This window comes from Meleagris gallopavo, chromosome 1 (assembly GCF_905368555.1).
Source record: "Meleagris gallopavo chromosome 1, MGAL_WU_HG_1.1, whole genome shotgun sequence".
Classification (NCBI taxonomy): Eukaryota; Metazoa; Chordata; class Aves; order Galliformes; family Phasianidae; genus Meleagris; species Meleagris gallopavo.
This window is the reverse complement of record NC_139404.1, coordinates 72,507,628-72,527,370: the sequence shown is the minus strand read 5'-3', so window position 1 is coordinate 72,527,370 and position 19,743 is coordinate 72,507,628. Positions and strand designations below refer to the sequence as shown.

The following is a 19,743-nucleotide window of genomic DNA, read 5'->3' as shown; positions in this document are numbered from 1 at the left end:
TTGTGCTCATACTCCTAGAGTTTTTTCTTTTAAAGACCGTGGAAACCCAGCTTAGACACTTGCCTCCTCCTTCTACTCATTCGAAAATCAATGAAACAATCAGGCAAAGTTTCAAAAGAGGCTGTCAAGTCCTGTTTTCTGTTGATATGACTAAAAATACTGATATGCAATAGGAAAAAAAGGGTACGTCTCTTACAGCTGTTACAATAAAAGAGCTACTGAAGAACTTCACCTAAAGCTACCAACATGAAGATGTGCTGACAAACTGAAAAAATAAGACTGTATTTATAAAGAATACGCAAACTCAGCTTCTAGAAATCCTGAAAAATAGCTTGGTTCCTCATTTTCTTACTGGTTAAAAACAAACAAACAAACAAAAACAAAACAAAAACAAAACAAAACAAACCATCAAAATGAAAAAAAAAATTACACAACCATGTCAAATTTGGGATTTTGTTCTTTAATGATGAGAACTCACACTATTCCTATTGTCAGTGACAAAAGTTGTATAAGCAGCTGAAAAATATTCATTGAAAAGGACAGGTAATGAGAAACTGTGTTTGACAGACTTGCAAAAAGCAACCAGTATGATGGTTTCCTTTAAGAGCACTCATGAATGCTAAAGTCTGCTGTCTGCTGAAAAAACATACACAAAAATTAAACTCTGTTGTTGAGTATATTTAAGGTTTTTCTAGCTGACTGTTTGGATGCCTCAAAACAATGAAAAGAAAAAAATAAAAGTCGTCTCTCAGCTTTACTTGTCTCTTAGTATCGATACACCTGATCTAACTCCACTAGAAGTAGGAATACTTTTCCGGTAAAGTCCTGCTGAGTGTTTCTGACCAGTGCTCTAAAGATATGTTGGCCTGTCTTGGATTATCTCCAACCAATTTCTTGCCTACTAAAGCTAGGTCTGTTCCATCTTCTCATTTCACATGGTCTGTGTACAAATTCTCACCAGCAGGAAGCATTAGCTAATATTCTGGCATTTATCACTATTTATCACTATCATTATCACAGCTGGAGGAGTCTGAACAAGTTCAAGACCTTCACACTGGCATAAGATGCAGAAGAGCTAGAGTAAGATACTAGGTCTACCAGTATCTCCTTAACAAATCTTTACATTTGATGCAACAAAAGGCTTTAACATCCTTTTAACAGGAGAGATGTGGCTCTTCTCATTGGGGTGGCAAGCTAAAAGATCAGTTGAAACATGATGCACCGGTGGAAGTCATATATGTCTATTCTTCATCTCACAGGGCTGACTTAGCCCATGCATTCTACTGCATGTGAATTTGGAAAACATTTTTTTCAAATGTGACAGTATTTTACCATTTTCTAAGTGAGATGAAACTGTAGCTGACATCAGAAGATGACAGATGTCCTATACAGAACTGCAGCAAAGCACAGCACAGCACATGTTGTCCTTAGGCCTTGTCTTATGAAATAAGTTTAACTAATAAGTACAAGGAATAGGGTTTGATGTATTCACACTTAGTTTTATGTTTGAATTCTAGATTTTGAATGTTAAGCTTTGATAGTGGGGAACTAAGAATTCATGAAAACAAAATGCTGCTTTTCTTAACGAGACATTCGCTAATGTAGCATGTTTTTGAAAAACATCATTCTCAACAGACAGCAATGCAAAAAAAGGAAGAAAAAGAATTACATCACTACAGTGTAAAATCAACTATCAAACTGAGACAGATGTAGGTTCATTTGTGCACGTTTATGTTTTTTTCTTTTTTTCAGACACAACAAAAATATACACAGGTTATAGTAGAAGATGGTATTTGTTCCTCAGTAGAATGCACACCTGCTTTACTCAACTTAAATGAATTTCAGTCTAAATTATTGAATAAAATGTAGAAGCTTACCTTGCATTTCAACATGTTGGCCACTCTCTCTTGCATTGACTGTCCAGCTTTTGGTCTTACCAGTATATAAACTGCTTTTACATCAGGGCTGGAGCGCAGAAGCTTTTCCACCAGCACTTTGCCCATGAAACCTGTAGCTCCTGTGATAAGTACAGTCTTTCCATTGTAATAAGCTGAGACTGAAGACATGGTGCTTCCTACTTCTGTTCTTCCTTTAGCTTCCTGCAGGAGGTACCTGAGAAGATACAGAAACAAGGCTTTAAGGCTTTTCAGATTAGACCGATCAGTCATTAAGGAACTACACTGCAAGAACTTTTTCCACTCTATCAGCTACAGCAGCTCATCTTAGATCAGTCAAAGGTAATTTTAAAATCAATTTTCTTTTTCAAGATGTTGTCATGAACAGAATATACACACACAAACAACTAATCTGGGAAGTTTACAGATCTTAAGTTCAGCCTTTATATTATACTACAGCTGCACTCAGAGCTCACAAATTAGAACATGGCTTGTTCTGGTCACGACTTCTCGCAGAAGATGCTTAACTACAACGCTAAAGAGCACTTACACGCTATGAAATGGAAGCCAAATATATGCACTTGTCCTTTCAGGACAAAGCAGAAACAGACCTCCTTACAAATAATGTGAGCTCAAATGCTGTTTTTCCACTGCTACTCCACTGTGCCAAGCAGTTTCATTTCTTGCCAGCCATCACTTTCCAACATCCTCAGTTTTTTTTCAATGGTCTTGGCTTGGAATATATCCATGGTAAAAACTTTTTCTTGGAATATACAGCACAATTACTTGCTCTGCAAGACTGCAAGAACCATGTGTCGGTCACCACTTGTTTTGTTGGATGTGAAGGCCAAAATTAATCCCATGTAACTCTAAGGAGCATGGATGTCATTTGCTTTCTTGATAATCCACAAAGAATTGAAGTTGCTTGAAATTACCTCTGGAGATCCTTCGCCCTTTCCACTGACTATACAAAGGAGCTGGCATGACTAGACTCCCACATGAAGTGTCCCAGTTAAGTATTTTATTTAGATACAATATTTTCAGGCCGGCATGTCCCCAGACATTCTGAACGCTATAAAATGACGAATGAGGCTAAAATTAGTCTTGCTAGAGAAACCCTCTCTCTGTCAGGCTAATGGGTGGAACCACCCCACACATCTTTGAAGTGCTGCAGAATTGACAGCATGCTCAAGACGCTTCGATTACAAGGGAAAGGTTCACATAAAATACAAATAAATTGAAAAAATATAAAAAAATTCCTTTGAAACAAAGCTACTAAACCTACAAATTTTGAAACAAAAAGAGCTCAAGTGCTCAAAAGCCATGAAAATATCCAGTTCTCCCTCAAATCCTTTCAAATACACAGAAACAGAATTTATCATCTGCTGCATTTTTGCTTTCTGCTAAGATTCCTTGTATCATCAACTCTTCTGCATTTCTGACAGAAAGGAAACCACATAAAGACAGTAAAACAGATAACTTACAGAATAGAATCATTAAGTCATAGAATTGTTTGGGTTGGAGGAGACCTTCAAGAGAATCTAGTTCCAACCCCCCTGCTATAGGCAATGGTACCTCCCACCAGACCAGGTTGTCCAAAGCCCCTTCCAACCTGCACTTGAACAGAACTGTCCGTAGAACAACCCCTGTAAGATGTACATTGTTCAGTGTAACAGCTCAGGAAGATGCTTAACTGGACTGTGATCTCAAAGGCATTATCACTCCTGACAGTGAAAAATGACTCAGAAGCTTTGGTACTTACTGTCATTATCTACATCTCCACCTGATGCACTGATGTACCTACCCAGATCTGACCACCCTGCCAGTATTCACAGTAACTGTAATGCTACATGGAAACACTAAATGCATATTTCTAATGGACTACAATCCAGGCACATCAACGAGGGCTACAATCTGCAAGATACATGTGAGAAAGATCTCAGTGCTATCAGGAACTGCAGTACCTATCAACAAATGAAACACCCAAATTTATTTTGAAAGAAATCTATAACAAATCATCAAGTGTATCATATAATTTGAGAAAGTAGGTCAAGCAGAAAAACATCTGAAGGACACTATTTTAAAAATTAATATCTGTGGGTATTCTGGCTCCGTGAATTCAGGTATTAGCCTACTTTCAGATATGACCTACATCACAGCTTAAATGAATCTAGCAGGCTTGTCCAGGCCTATTATAAACCTGCTCTTATCTAAGACCTGGCCACATGGGAATTTGGACAAACAGGTTAAACTATTAGATACTTAATTAATTTATAATAAAATGTCACATCTCATTCTGGTTGGGGAAAACTGAGTAATGCTGGAAGACAAATTTGCAGAACCTAGAAGTGTGTGAAAGACTGTGTGTTAGTTCAACTGGATGAAGATGAAAATGACAAAATGCTTAAGAGTACGGTAGGTGCCTGGCAAAGCAGACATATTAATGGCAGAAGTCCTCAGTCACTAAAAGCCATAAGAAATCTTCTGAATATAAGGAAACAAAAAGAAGCATTTAGACCATTCCCAGTGAGTGGATTCTTACTTTGAACTGACTTTCAGAAGATTACATCCTACTTAGCTTCACCTAATATTCTGCTAGACAAAAATGGTACATTTATAAAGTGCTCTGCATGGCAGATTTGAAGATTACCACAATATTTAGCAGTAGTTACTTTTTTCCACTCTTCAGTAGTTTAGAACATTTCCAAATTGTATTACAATTATGTCACTGCTTTGCATTATGATTGCAGGCTCCTGCTAAAATAGTTGTTTAGAGTTCTGAATATGAAAATAAACTTATTTTGTTGTTTCATTTGTGTTCTCTGAGATAACCAAGTGGGGTTCTATTTGTTTTGGCCAGACACTAGGTGCCTTCTAGAAGAATAATAGAAGAAAAAATAATAACACTGCCTCTAAAATGCCCCTAAAATCACATCTGCAGCCAGATTTCCTTAAGTATTTCTTGCAGTCCTCATGTAATTTAAGACCATCTCTTCAAAAATGCAGGAAAAAATCTTCAAAATCATTTTGAAGTGGTGGCAAAGGAAGTACCAAACATCATCAAAATGAATTCCTAAAGCAATCTGCTCTTTCTCTTCGTTATTGCCTAATCCTCCAGGGTTAGAAGAAAAAGTAAGAATTCATACACTTTCTATTTCTATAATAAAACAGTTGAAGTCAAGCAGCACATATTTAGCACAGCCAGTTTCACTGTGGGATTAGGTTGCTCTAGGCCTCATCCATAGCAAAAAGACATGAGAAATGTCATGGTATTTGCTTATCATGGGATCAGATTTATGTATCCTCCACTTCTTTTTCCGTATCTTCAGCTAAATTTAGAAAAAATACAATAATCTTGCACACAGTTGATTCCATGTTAAATATCTTCAAAAAGCATTGTACATATGTTTAACTGATTGAATCAAATTGATGTTTTGTGATCATGACAAATAAAAGGAAAAATGCTGCAAACCACTGTTTTCAGACAGATCCCTGAATCTCCACATTCCTAACAAATTTTAAAAGGTTATTAATAGTTCCCAAATTCAAGAGCAGACCCCGGGTTATATCCAGGATATTCCATTGCAGAAACTGCTATAATGCTTTCCTTTCAACTAAGGGAATATTGTCTAATTTTATATTTTCTGATTTTTAAAAATGTATTTTAAAAAGTGATTTCATAATGGAATTTATTCTTTTCTACTTTAATGGATATCATCTGGTCTTTATGAAGAAAATGGAGAAGTAACAAAAATCACAAGAAACTTGAGGATTTTTAGTGTTAAAAGACGTGATTCAAGTAATGCCTGCTGAACATTTAGATATCAATTTTGAAGTACAAAGAACCGTATACATTCCTTTTTGATGTTTTTTTTTTTTTTAATCAATCAAATAAAGAAAAACTATGTTTTCTGTAGAAGATCATACTTCATTTCTGGGGAAAAAAATAATAATTCAAAACCAAGTATTATCAATGCCCCACCCAATTGAGCAGAAAAGAATTAAACATCTGCTAATAGAAAACTGTCAGAAGACTGAACGATGGTCAGGAGTTCCAGCTGAGTCCTATGGAGCTGAAGGAAGAGGAAGACTATTTCAGAGCCAGGAAATTCCTATTTCTTCCAAAACTGGCTGGAGATGAGAAAGCCATTGAAAAAAAGAAAAGCCCACACACAGACTTCCTAAAGTCCAATTCAAATGTTTAATTACAGACAACTCTAACAGTTTAGGTGCTAATCTGAGCAGGAAAGTAATCACTGGTATCATGTGAATTACTGAACATAGCATCTTTAAAGCAGTCCATGTCTCACTGCTTCTGACTCATCTCCAATTGTATTCTGAAAAAAAGCCACCTTTTGGACATCCAGTCAGGAATAATGCTGAGCATCTCTACTGACACAAGTACAAAAGCTGCTTTAAGAGTAAAGCTCTGATACAGATGCCTGTGACAGTCTTCTCTAGATCAGACATAAAGGATAATCTACAGCACTGCATTACAAACAAAGCCATGGTCTTGTGCCAGGGGCATATGCCAAAGCACAGGCAAGCAATACAAAAAGTGGAAGTCCTACCAACCCAATACTTTGCTCCTGCAGAAGAAGCATCCTTAACAGAAGCATAAAGCAAAGATTTTTTCCCCCAAGCAGATGAAACAGAGCTGATATTTAAGAAAACTAATACACTGTCCCCACATTCCACATAGTTTGATGCCAAATCTGCATTACAATGGTGTAATGCCAGAAGTTAGATCGTTACCAAAGCCACAGCAAAGGGAAGATGAATGCATATCTGAACCTCCCTCGCTGCTGTTACTACTACTGCTCAAAGCATGTCTGTGACTGCAGGATGTCAAGAAGAGATGGTAAAATGGAGCACAAGCAGTGAGGGATGAGTACATTAGGGCAAGTTAATGTCTCATTACAGTATGCACAATTACTAAGATTTCTATACCCTACTCAGCTAGACAGTGGCGATTTCAAAAGCTGATCTATTGAGATATTTGCCATTTCAATTTAAGAGCACAAAACAAAAAGGAAAGAAAAAAAAAAGGAGAGAGATCTAGGTCAGTGCAAGCATAAAGGACTGAATGTGTGTTAACATGTCTAGATCCACAAATGGTCTCTCTGGCATCTCTTTCTATTTAGTCTAGTTTAGATGAGTTTTCTCATACCCAATGTACTTTCACAACTTTACCTAGGGATGTAATTTCTGTAAACAAGAGGGTCAGAATATCCATATGATTTTTTTTTTTTTTAACGTAAGATATAATGAACCAGCTTTAAATAAAAATATAGACAGCAAGATTTCCTTAGACAAAAGAAATATTTAGCCATTTCTAAATATAAATTGATAATCTTCGATGCAAATGTCCAATCACATATAAGACAGTTTTCTTTAATTAGATTCTAGAGGATTTATAGCTATCCTGGAGCATGCAGAGAAATGAAGATTCTTCTGTTGTTTCAGCAAACTTATACAGCTGAGGTCAGAAGTATCAGTATAAAGTAGTTACAGAATATTTCAATGTCATAAGCTTGCTTCCTCAACCTATTACTGCTTTATGAGCTTAAAATAGACTCAATACTGGAGATGCCTGAACACTGTATCTTCATGTAACTGTTTTTTTTCCCCCCAGGATGTGTAACAGAGACTCCACAAACTAAGCGCATCATCACAATAAATTAATTCTTTCTAATGCGGGTGCTTTGCCTGAGAACATCTATGTATAATTTCTTGTTAGCAAATCATCAGCAAATAAATCATCCTAAGTGTAGTGGTTCATTACAACCTGACCTTTTAACTTTGGTGGACAGTGGAGGTAGATACTTGGACAACAGTTTTTTTCCAACATTAATGATACACAAAAATTGCATGAAGCAAATCAATACAGTTCAAGGAGTGTGTGTGCACAGAAGCAACAGAAATAGTAATGAGTTGAACATCTGCACACCAAATCCTATGGAGCAAAGTCCTATCTGAAATGAGGCATCTTTCCAACCTACTGATTCCTCCAGTTACAGTCTTCCTAAAAGCATAACTAGATAAACATGAGAACCTATACTAATGATTTCATGATACAGTATATATATCTGTTTTCAAAACTAAAGATAGCATAATCAAATGATCTTTCCATAATGAAACATAGAAGACAAGTACCAGAGTTTCATTTGCACATCTTTAACCTCATTGGTGCATCAAAACTCATTAGGCTAAACAAAATTATTTTTTAAAAATTTCTTGCTTCTCTCACTCTTCTCTACTGCCCACGCTTAGAGCATTTGATGGCACCTTGCAATCCACCAGACAAGTGAACTGGTCCTGTTTATTCCATCCAGCTACTGAAATCAGACAGAACGTATCTGTTCTTCTGATATACAAAACTCTCCTGTCAGGTGAAAGTCTTCAGGCAGCAAGGCAGGATCGGGACCTTTGGGAACAGAGAAAAAAACACAACCAAAAGAGTCCACAAAGAAGTTTACACCCCTCAATGCACAGCATTAAGCTGGCAAGCCAGAAAACTGGTGTACAGTGACAAGCTTTGCAGCAGGTCCTGCCTCAGCACAGGAGGAGCAATTGTGGCACTATCTGAATCTCAACTACAGTGCAAGACACCTTTGCTGCCACAGTCCTGGGCACTAAAACAACCTCACACAGACAGCATACATGTCCATACTGAGGCAGCTACTTCAGCAGAGCTGCAACTGTTTCCCAGCATGGCAGGATGATGCTGCGTGTTATTTTCATGGAACAAATGCCACTAGTTGACAAGTATCTTATTTTCCCTATAGAAACGCACAGAAACCAAAGCAAGGAGAAACTAGCCAGCCTTTCACAAGGACTCATGTGTGCAGTGTGAGAAGGGCAGATGAGACACCAGTATGGAGCTTGCCTGCTTCTGGAGAGAGAGTGAGGAAAGGCAACACAAAGATAACGTAGAATGTAAAATACATGAAAAGGATAAAACATCCAATTTCTTATGACAAAAAACAGTGAGATATAAATCATTTCAAAGAGATCCAGTGGTGTTTCTGCCACTCCTTAAAACTTACCATACTGGGTAGATTAAATTCCCTTTTTTATCTGACTGTCCCTGTGGGGATGCAAGCACACTCCTGACCTCTTTAATCCTTGGAACTATTGCTTCTAGCAAGACAAGAGAAGCATGAAATTATGAGGCATAGCTGACTGCCTCTACTGTTCCCATGTAGGATGGCTTAGGACCAGGGGCTGTAAGTCCTAGGGGCTTCAAGTGAACAGTGGGACTACTTGGCTCATCCCTGTACCTTCTGACAGTTAAGTGTCAACCCAAGAGATGGGAAGATTTTTCTTGGGATCAACAAATGCAGCATGCAGGCAGCACAAGAGAGGTGGTCTCACTTTTCTGAAAAGAGAAAATGCAGAAGCCCAGCTAGTTTAAACCTAAAAGCTTCACTAGCCATATGAAAACAAGCAGTGTGTGTTAATACATAGCTCTAAAATAGGCTAGAATTCTCAACAGACAGTAAAAGATTATTTGGTTGGAATGGAAAACTAAAGTAAGCCTGCTGAACTTGGGTAGGCGTTAAGATATCTTGAATGCTGCTACCAATAGAAAGGGGGAAGGCAGTGCAAAGTGTAGCTTCTTTCCAGAAAATAAGAAAAATGTTTCAATGCATGACAGCAGCAAAGAGAATAGACTGTAGGTCTTTCAGTGATTAACGTCTCAGTAAGTCTGTTAATGTAGGACTTCCTATTCACCTCCTACCAATAGGCCTTCAGCTTATAATTAACCACACGTACATATTCAAGAGACCTTCAGGTGTGTGGTAGGTCCAGAAATTCTAATAAAGCTTAAAGTTAGAGTAACTGTGATCTCTAAACGCACTGAGCCAAAAAACTCATGGGTGATATTCTACCTACCTTCAAAACTGATGAAATAAAATCCTCATCCACAAAAAAATATACATATTTCCTTACAACTAGCAGAAGACCAATAGCTGAAAAAAAATGTAAATCGACATACACAGGTCTCCTAGCATACCTTGGAAAATCAGTGTCCTCTAATGGGATTTGCCAGTAGGCTTGCTGGCTAACATGGGACCCGAGTACAGTTTGCAGAGAAGGCAGACTTTTGTTGAGTGGGCACAAGTTCTGTAGGAAATGAGTTGAGACCACACATTTCCTGGCATCTGACAGCTTAGCCACTGCCAGTCCATAAGATTTGTATGTAGAAAGTCAATACAAAATAATTTAAGATATATCTTAATGATGTGTGCATCAGTGTAGTTATTAAGATGTCAACAAAAAACAGAAATCATGGTCATATTGGAAATAAAAAAAACCTTCTTCCCTCATCCATCAGTTCCTCCATTACTTGAAACTGCTGTGAGCAAGCAGAACTCATTCTACTACCAGTGTTTCATTGAGAACATTTTCACACTCTCTTTCATAATTCAACAGAATGCACTCCTGATACCAAATAAAATCTTTATTTCATTTCTGAGAGTTTAATTGCTCTTCAGCTGTTGGACACCATCTCTCAGAAACATGGGAAAATGGACTTAAGTGAAAGGTCAAATATAATGCAAATAATCCTGGTGTGGGCAGGGAAGGAAGAAACCTTGTACTATCATTTTGAAATCTTGGTTTGCTCGATACCAATGCCAGCTAACAAAATGACAGCTGCTTTGCAGGGAAATTGAGAGATTTGAATATTCTTCATTGCCCTATGATGAGACAGTGTTTTTAGTGTTTCATTAATAAAAATATGATTAACTGGTGGAACACTTATCTGGCCATGTTCCTTCTGCAAAGAGCATTACTATGTGGAATTATCTCAATCCTTTGTTTTACTACCTCCTGATCCTCAAAAGAGGACTTTACGGATTTCTGACTCTCCTAAATATTACATCTCTCCCTCTTCTATCACAGAAGAAAAGAGAAATAAAACTAAACAGTAAACACTAAGTATTAGGTATGCATTTTTAAAAATAGAGGGACAGATGCCATTTTCTGAAACACCCAGCAGAGACTGTAGATTTGCTGCATTCTCATCTCTATGAGATGGGAACTATGCAAGTGTAATGATACCAATCAGAATAGATTTCTGATTAAGGCTGGCTCCAAGAAGTTACTGTAATAGAAATATTTTTTCTGGATTTCTATGTGTAAATCAATCAGAAATACAACAAGCAGTTACTATGAACACAGCACCGCCATGTGTAACCCTTGCTTACGTTGTTACAAGTTCCTTCTTTTGCTATATGAATACACTTACTCATAAACTGTTTTAAACACTTTAACTAATGACCTCTGAAATACCCCAGAGAAGCTAAGAAGTTGCATTCCATTACTCCCATAACTAGAAGCAAAGAGATACACAGTGACTGTTAATGCGTTAGTTAATGATACATTCTCAGCCACTTATTGCTCTTTTTGAGAGTTGTGTTCCATTCTTTGACATTGCTTAGATCATATTACAGCAGGGAGAAGAAATGAATGCCATTTCATAAAACAAAGAGCACAACAGCAAGAAAAACCATAAATGTTGTAAAATACAAGAGCTACTCCGAAAGTAATGCCTCTAATTTTATTATGTTGGCCCACAGAATCAGATACAATGTTGGTGGTATGGCAGCAGTGGTTGAATGTTCCCAACAATATTCTGTTGCACGCTGTTGCTGTGCAACAGATGGCAACAGGGGGACCGTCTGACAAAATCGCATCTGACATGGAAGTGCACATGAAAGAAAGGTGTGGAACTGAATTCCTCCATGCAGAAAAAACTGCATCCACAGACATTCAGTGATGCTTGCTGAATGTTTACAGGGACCAAGCAGTGGATGTGAGCACAGTAAGGTGGTGGGAGGTGAATATCTGCAGTGGCAACAACAAAAATGAGTCACTTTCACTGGTGCAGATTTTTATGAAAGCAGCAAGCAGGCTTTTGTTCACTGCCAGCAAAAATGCATAGTTACTGGTGGTGACTATGTTGAAAAATAGTGTTTTGTAGCTGAGATTTTGCTCTATCAAACAGTGTTATTGTGCTCTTTGCAGCTGTTGTCATTTCCATGGAAATAAACAGGAGACGTTACCTTCAGAACAATCTATGTAACACAGCTTTCATCAAAATAATTGCTGTGATACTATAATTTCGTTAGTATCATATGCATAAGTAAATAAGAATTAAAAAAAAAAAAAGAAAGAAAAAGTGATCTGCTTCCATCTGAAGTTTATTTGTGCTTATCTACAGTTATTTTACTTTTTTTACCATACAGTTGCTCCTTTCATATACTGTTCAAAATATGGACTCTTGAAAGGCACTGATAATGATATGTTGAAGAAATCAAACTAAAAGATCAAAATAATATTTGGAAACCATATTTTCTAACAAACCGTAAGGCAAATGTACTCCTTAAATTTAATGACTTGGTTTCTATAAAAGATCGGCAGTGCATTCTGTAGATTTCTCTCCCCACAGTTCTTCAAGTATCACAAACATTTACTCTTCAGGTAAAAGAGAAAGTGCAGGAAGTGAAAACTAAAGAGAATCTCCCGGAGTTACTGAAAGCTGCATTAAGGAACTCTGCTCAGAACATCAGAAACTCTGGATAATGAGGCAGCAGAGAGCTCTAGAGTACTGGGAGCCTTTCAAATACATTTCTCCAAAACAAAGACAAGAAAATGCAATGAGATGATGTTTTTTGGTTGGCATAAACTGTCACGGAGAAATTTTTTTTCTTCTTTTCCATATATAGGGACTGACTTCTACTCTCCTGTTCTCCAACATTTAGATGAGAAGCTGATGAGAGATGACAAGGCACATTTAGAAAAGAAATTCAGTATTGAATAAAACATAAGGGCAGCAACACAAAAGATGGTCAGGCTGCACTTATGTCATCTTAGACTTCCTGTGTGCTTTGAATACCTACAGGTGGGTGTCAAGTGGACAGGACCAGGCTCTTTTCGGTAGTGCCCAGTGACAGGACAAGAGACAATAGGCACAAACTGTATCACAAAAAGTTTCATCTGAACATGAGAGAAAAAAATATTTACTTTGAGGGTGACAAAGCACTGGAACAAGCTGCCCAGAAAGGTTGTGGAGTCTTCTGTGGAAGAATTCAAAATCCGCCTGGATACTTTCAGAAACTGTGCAAGGTATTCTAGGGAATCTGACTCAGCAGGAGGTTGAACTAGCTGATCTCCAGAGGTCTCTTTCAACTCCTCTGATTCTGTGAAATGCAAGAAAGGAATGAAAAATAATTAATTCAAGGATAATACGATTCCTGATCTTCTAAATGTTCAAGAACATTTTAAGCTTATTTTAAAACACTTGAAGAAACTTGTTGCAATCAGTACCAGGTTTGATTTAGTATATGTATTTTCCTGCATCACAAACCACCTTCTGCTCCTTAAGCTCTCCATTCGAATTTCATATCCTCCTGCTCTAAATAAAGTTTATTCTTTTGTTTTGTTTTCTTTTCAATGACTAACAATTAAAATCTTACTTATCTGATAAAAAATACGTGTGGAAAACTAGATATATGCGTTAACTTCCCATGGCACATGAGATTCATATCCCTGTGGAAAAGTAGAGCCAGCCTAAGGTTCATCAGAACAGTCCTCATCCCTCAAGCAGGAAAGTGCTTGCAATCAAGGTTTCTAGGCTCCTGAGCTAATTAACATTCCTCTGCCCTCACTACACCACTCTAAGCTGTGAACGTTATACTAGTAAATCTTGGTGTGGTACAGAGAGCTACAGGAATACATGAACAAAGACACGCACGGTATTTCAGATGAAGTCAGGCATGCTCCTAGATTTTTTTCTGCATAGGTCCTCATCTACCTATGTGCTTGGCCTTAGAGCTGTCTGATCCAAAGCAGCAGCTTTCCCTCAGCACTCTTCTCCTAACACAGATGTAGCTAATCATGTTTTAGAAAGCTAGTAAGAAAACATACTACATATGCAGTATCTCAAAATAACTGGAATTCACAAATTCCTTGCGTTTTAAAAATATAAAATGCTGCAGTAGACGCTGTGCGAATGCGCACAAGTGATCTCAAGCTTAGGTACAAGTACAGAGTGTTGGTGACTTCTTGATTTCTTTTTGTTTTAGGAACTTTTCCTCTCTCATAAAGATCAGAAATTATGTTCCAAGGTAAAATAGTTATGACTACATAAGCATTAGCATTTGATCAAATAACTCAAAAGAAACAGTGTGCCACTAAGTATTCTAAATGGAAGGATTTATTCATATAATTCAAGAAAAAATGAATTATGATTCAATTCCTATTTATAGAATTTCTTATTGTATTTTCCAGGAAATTATGCACTTTTTGACATTTATATAACCACATGATCTTGGAGACAAAGCTGGCAGGTTATAAATGTCAAGTAAGCTTTAGTAATTCAGAAACAGAAATACTAGTGATGTGCTTCTTAGTTTATAGTTTCATTGCATTAAAACACCCAGAGCAGGCTCATCCTATATTACATCTCTCTATTTCACGTACTTTAATTTTGAGATTCAGAACATTCTCAACAGATTTCTGTTAATTAATTTGTACCAAGAAAAACACAAAAAAATTGCATTTTAAGTCAGTTCTATTAGGCTCCAGATCTTCAGCATGCACTTAAGTTCCACGTAGGCTCTGTCCTCAGCTTGAAACACATAAATGCTGAAAAAACCTTAAATTACTTTCTGCAACAACTTCTCTTAACAACATACGATAAATAAGCTACCATCATCAAGACAGACATTTCACATATAAGTTGAGAGACTGAAAAGATTGAATGCAATATAGTAATATTTTGTACTCAAAACTAAAGTAGCACAAAAAAACATTTCTAAAGAGAGTGGATGACCTGCTTCTTACAAATCAGTCAGGCCTTCTTTAGTGGGTTTTTGCTTGTTTGTTTTTAAGAAGTTTAGAAAGCTCCAGGATCCAAATTCGTGTTAGAGGGCCAGTATTTACAAGGACTGAGGGAAAGTAAGTATTTCACAGAACAAACAGATCATAATCAGAAATTAAGAAAATGAAAATTGGTAAGAGAAAACTGAACTAAAAGACAAATGATGAACTGGAAGAAAAAGCAAATAAAAGCACTTTTGCAGTGCCAGTCCTCCAGCTGGCTGTGGGATGGAGAGTTGACAAACTCCTGACAGTTACCCAGGTGTCAATAGTTCCACAAAAGGTACTAGAGCCACTAACCTCTACAAAGCACAAAGATTATCTTTGATCATATTTGAGCTGTTAGATCAATTTTACACATAGGAATTATTATTTTTTTTAATAGCAAATTGATTCTTTTAAATTTTCAAGATGTGAAGTTTAACTGTGAAGCATATTTTGAGCCCATTATAAACCTTAATTGCAACATTTTTCAGTTCTACACTACTTTTCACAGGAGAAAATAATCACTAATCTTCTTGAATTCCTGGTATCATGCCATAGCTAACTGCAGAGGTTTTGGCAACAGCTTTAGGACTAATTTATTTTTTTAGACAAAAAACTTGCCCTTTCAACTTGTGCAGGCCAGACTATTGTGGACTCAAGTTGTGAGTTGAACTGGTTTACAAAGCACCCTGACAAAGACTTGTGCTAACACCACTGAGGGTGATGTTAGACAGCAATTGGATGGAGAAGCAGAGGCAAAAAGCAAGGAGGGAAAAGCAAGAATTTGCTTATCCTATATTATTGCCAAATCCTTTCCACTGAATCTCCAGCATCTTGGCAGGAGCATTTCATCTACCTCTTATTATTGAAATACCCCAATTTCAGAATTTAGCAGTTCTAACAGTAACAAACAACTTTCCCTGGTATTTGCATGAAGTCTCAAATGAAGAATTTCAAGCCACCTTGCAGTCTCCCTGATGCTGCTTTGCCAATGCTCTGAAATTCCTTTTCAAAGCCATCCTTTTATTTCTCCTTTCTTATACTTCAGTCCAACCTCCAGTGTTGTCTTCTAAACTGGGAAGCTTATAATAGGAACAGATCCTCCATGGCCACCAAGCAAGAAGGAATAACTCGAAAACCCTAGAAGTCACCATCAGCCTTAACTTGCCACTTCTTTGAGACAGACTCAGCAGAGGAGATGAAAACAGAAGTAACAGTGGAGGATCACTAGGAGGGAACATCTCAGTCCATCAAGGAATAGAAGGTCTGGCATCACATACTGAGGAAGTATGTAGAAAAATGGCATACATAGAAAAAAAAAAAAATCATCTCATGGAGAAGCTTATCCACATGCAATTAGTTAAGTCAGGAAAGTCAGCCAAACTCTCCAGCAACATGGCGAAACTTCAGAGAACAGAACTGAGACCAGCCAACCTCTCCACTTATTTGCCATAACATTTGCAGGAAGCAGAAAAGCCATTACTTACTATTAATTGAAATGTCTCCAAGATACAATGGACACACTCAATCAGAGCATACCATATAATGGGAGAATTGCAACTACAGACAAGTCAACATAACAGCCAGGATGAGGCAACATGACCAATTTTTTATTTGACAGCCCTTTATAGAAGGTATAGCCTATTCTTTGCACAACAGGTTTAACATTTTTGGTTAATTTGCAACTGAATGGAAAGATTACTCATTTACCAGAAATCAATATTATATTTCAAGTTTCTGTCTATAAGCAGAACTGCTATGCACAGAACACAATCTATTGAGACAATTTAGTTCTCTTTTCCTTATGCCTAAGAAAAAGAGCCCCTCTATTCCAGAGTTCAATATATCATCATTTTCACTGAAATAACGTAAAACAATGTTTTCATGTTCTTATCCACGAAGACTTTCCATATCAAGTGGAAGAGATTTCAGGCTGCAGCTCCTTTCCGTTCTCCATCTTAATGCAAAACCAATCAGCCCAGTAACAAAACCAAGAATATGAACAACCTCAAAAAAGAAAGAAGGCCAAGTCTCTACTCAGGATCTTCTGTTCGTGCTACTCAGTGGTGAAGAGCAGGATGGTGTTGCTCAAAGACCAAGGAAGGTGTCATGGTTCCTATGGGACACTTGGCTGGACATTGTTCTACTGTATGTTGAAGGACAAATTCTAATCTGCCTGCAGTTCATTATTCAGCATCCATCATAATATCTCATGTTAGGAATCATTTTAGTCCATAGGCTAAAGAAAATAATAATCAAATGTGAATTTGATATATTTGCAATATGATACCAGGAGTAAACTAATTGTTTTCTATTATTGTCACTCATAGAGCATGTGTTTTAGAGACTGCCAGTGAAGAGGGAAATTCATACAAGCTACTTTGAAGGCCTTTTCTCTATCAAAATTATATAAATGTTACCCCAATGAAGTACCACCCCAAATTAATAAATATTCCTTTCACAGGAGTATTAATTGCAGGGTAACAGCTGATGGCTGAATGGAGCGCACACGCTCCGGTGGAGATCCTTACAACTTACTCAAATTAAATCTGAACTTTATAGTGTTGCATAAATGCCCTGCTTCTCTCTTTATAAAACCCAATCTCAATAAGCTTCAGTGAACTGTTTCACATTTCTTTTTCTATCTACACACACAGCTTCCTCAGCTTTTTATATATCAAAACCAAATACTACAACATGTCATAACACAGCCGAAACAATAACTTTTCTGAAACTACATTTACTTGGGAAAGTCAGTTTGGAGGTGACTTGTCATTTTCACTCACTTTTTTTGCATTAGTTTACCAATATGTTTTTGCTTATTTTATGTAAATAATCAAGCTTTTTTCCTCCCAAAAAAATTATGAAACAAGATGTTTTTCTTGGAGTCACGGTCATTCAGAATCAACTGAGATCATCTGGTTATATCTTGTATATTTTAACATTGTTCTGCAACCACTTTTGTTGCCATGATGCTAAATGACAGCTACAGCTTAAGCACTTTGCACTTCCATTACCACTGTCAATTGAGTCTCTTGATAGACTACACATCTCCCAAGAGACACACACTCATGCTAATAATCCTGGTAAACGCTGGGACTTCCACTCTGCTGGATTTCTTTTTATGCACAGGAAGAGACATTAGTGTGATTAACTAGGACAGAAGTGCTCAGGCAGTGACACCAGCTCACAGCAAGGGCAATTCTGAATTGCCCTTCTCAGCACTCACCAAAAGCACTGGAAGACAATTTAACAATGTCAAATTTGTCTTTTAAAATCAAAACAAAAAAAACTACCCTTTTAAAAATTAACATTTTTCATAACTCTTCCTTCTGCAACAAGGTTAAGATTATGTTTTTGTTTTAAACCAATATAAGCACTGAAGTTTGCAGAATTCCCTGAGGGAACGAAATGTTACATTTTAAATCATCCCTATTTATTCCTCCTCCTCCTCATTTTATCTCATATCACTACTTCATACACGTTCTACTAAGAAATTCTTCTTCATATATCTTTCCCAGCCAAATCTTTTAGTTATGCTTTCCTTAAAACTTTCTAATTTGCTGACTGCTACCACAGAGAAATGAGACATAGACAGCATCATGACCCTTCCTCATGGGAGGGCATCATTATGCTTTTGCCTAAACAGATGAAACTAGCTTGGGCTCATCTCCACTTTACTTCTTGTTTTCAGTTGCCTGGGCACTTTTCCTGCCCAGTGATTACTGATTGGCATCTGCCTCTACCTCATCCCTACTCCTCCCCCCCCCGCCCCCTCTGACCACTATACCATATATCTGAACTCCATTTTATTACCTACCATCAGCTTTTAACTTTTTTGGAGTGCCTACGCAAAAAATAAAATTGGCTAGGTTGCTCATAAAATCCACTGCTCACTTTCTTGGAGCAGTGCTTCTTCTCTCCTGGCAGGCAAGTTGCAGGAACTGGAGAAGTCTAGGGCAGAAGATGCTTTAAGCAAGCCGTTCTTCTGATTTAGTGCAGCCACAAAAGCAAAACGCAGAACTGCATGAGGAGATTAGGATAAAAAAGTCTTTACTTTGAAATAAAAAGCTTCAGAAGGCCTTTAAATCCAATTAAGGTTTCCTGCAAATTAAAGTTCAGATAAAATTCTCCATTTTACAAGCTTCTTCAGATCAACTTCATATGTTCCTATATTTAAAATATATTTTATATTGCACATTTTTAGACAATATACTAAAGAAAGTCTCTTTATTTAATTCTTTCTTTTTCTTGTTTTCTTATTTTCCATTCTCTGTTCTCTTTTTGTTTACATGACCGCCATATTGCATTCCAGTGTAATGGCAACCTTTCAAAAAATGTGAGGATGTAACAACATCCAGTTTGTCCAGTTTGAGAATAACTGAGGTTATTTGCAAAAAATATCAACTCTAGTGAATTGGAACTGAGAAAAGGAGGCTTCATCATTATTTTTTTGCTTGTTTGTTTCTTGTTAATTATTGAATCCTAATGGTGATACGTAGATACTTGGATAGCAAATTATAACTTTAGTAGAGAAAACATTCAAAATTTTTGTTGAGACTACAGAAAATATAAATTTACAGTCTTAATTTGCAAATTCTGCTAGCAGGCATTCCAGGTGCCAGTCATGCCAGTCTCCCACGACAGTGTCTCAGGGAACAAAGTATCACCCCTGTTGGAGGAAGATGGTGTAAGGGATACAAGCACCGCAGAACTACACAGCTCCATGAAACTCTATTTTCTATATATACATGAAACAATACCTCCGAGGGGGCTGAATCAAGCTCACTGATGCCATCAGGAGAGAGCAGTCCAATGTTTTGGGTAGATTATGCACATTGACAGCCTAGAATTTGGGGAAAGTAACACTGAAAGCGTAGTCATTGCATAACATGAGGGAAAGCGCAATAATGACAGCAGATCAGCAAGATCCCAGGCTGCAGCCTGTGAGGATTTGATCAAACACAACAGC

General features: G+C 37.2%; 1 protein-coding gene across 7 annotated transcripts in view; it reads right to left on the bottom strand.

Moving 5' to 3' along the window:
* Positions 1-19,743, bottom strand: part of FAR2 (fatty acyl-CoA reductase 2) — a 143,938-nt gene that overhangs the window by 87,010 nt on the left and 37,185 nt on the right. For 6 of the 7 annotated variants that reach the window (XM_085233781.1, XM_085233808.1, XM_085233795.1 and 3 more), the window contains 2 exons: positions 12,930-13,105; positions 1,878-2,112 (listed from right to left, as the gene is read on the bottom strand). In XM_085233781.1, the coding sequence (XP_085089907.1) occupies positions 1,878-2,066 (189 nt within the window). In that variant the 5' untranslated portion in view covers positions 2,067-2,112; positions 12,930-13,105. The remainder of the gene's footprint in view (positions 1-1,877; positions 2,113-12,929; positions 13,106-19,743) is intronic. The other variant, XM_085233822.1, reaches the window with a different exon arrangement.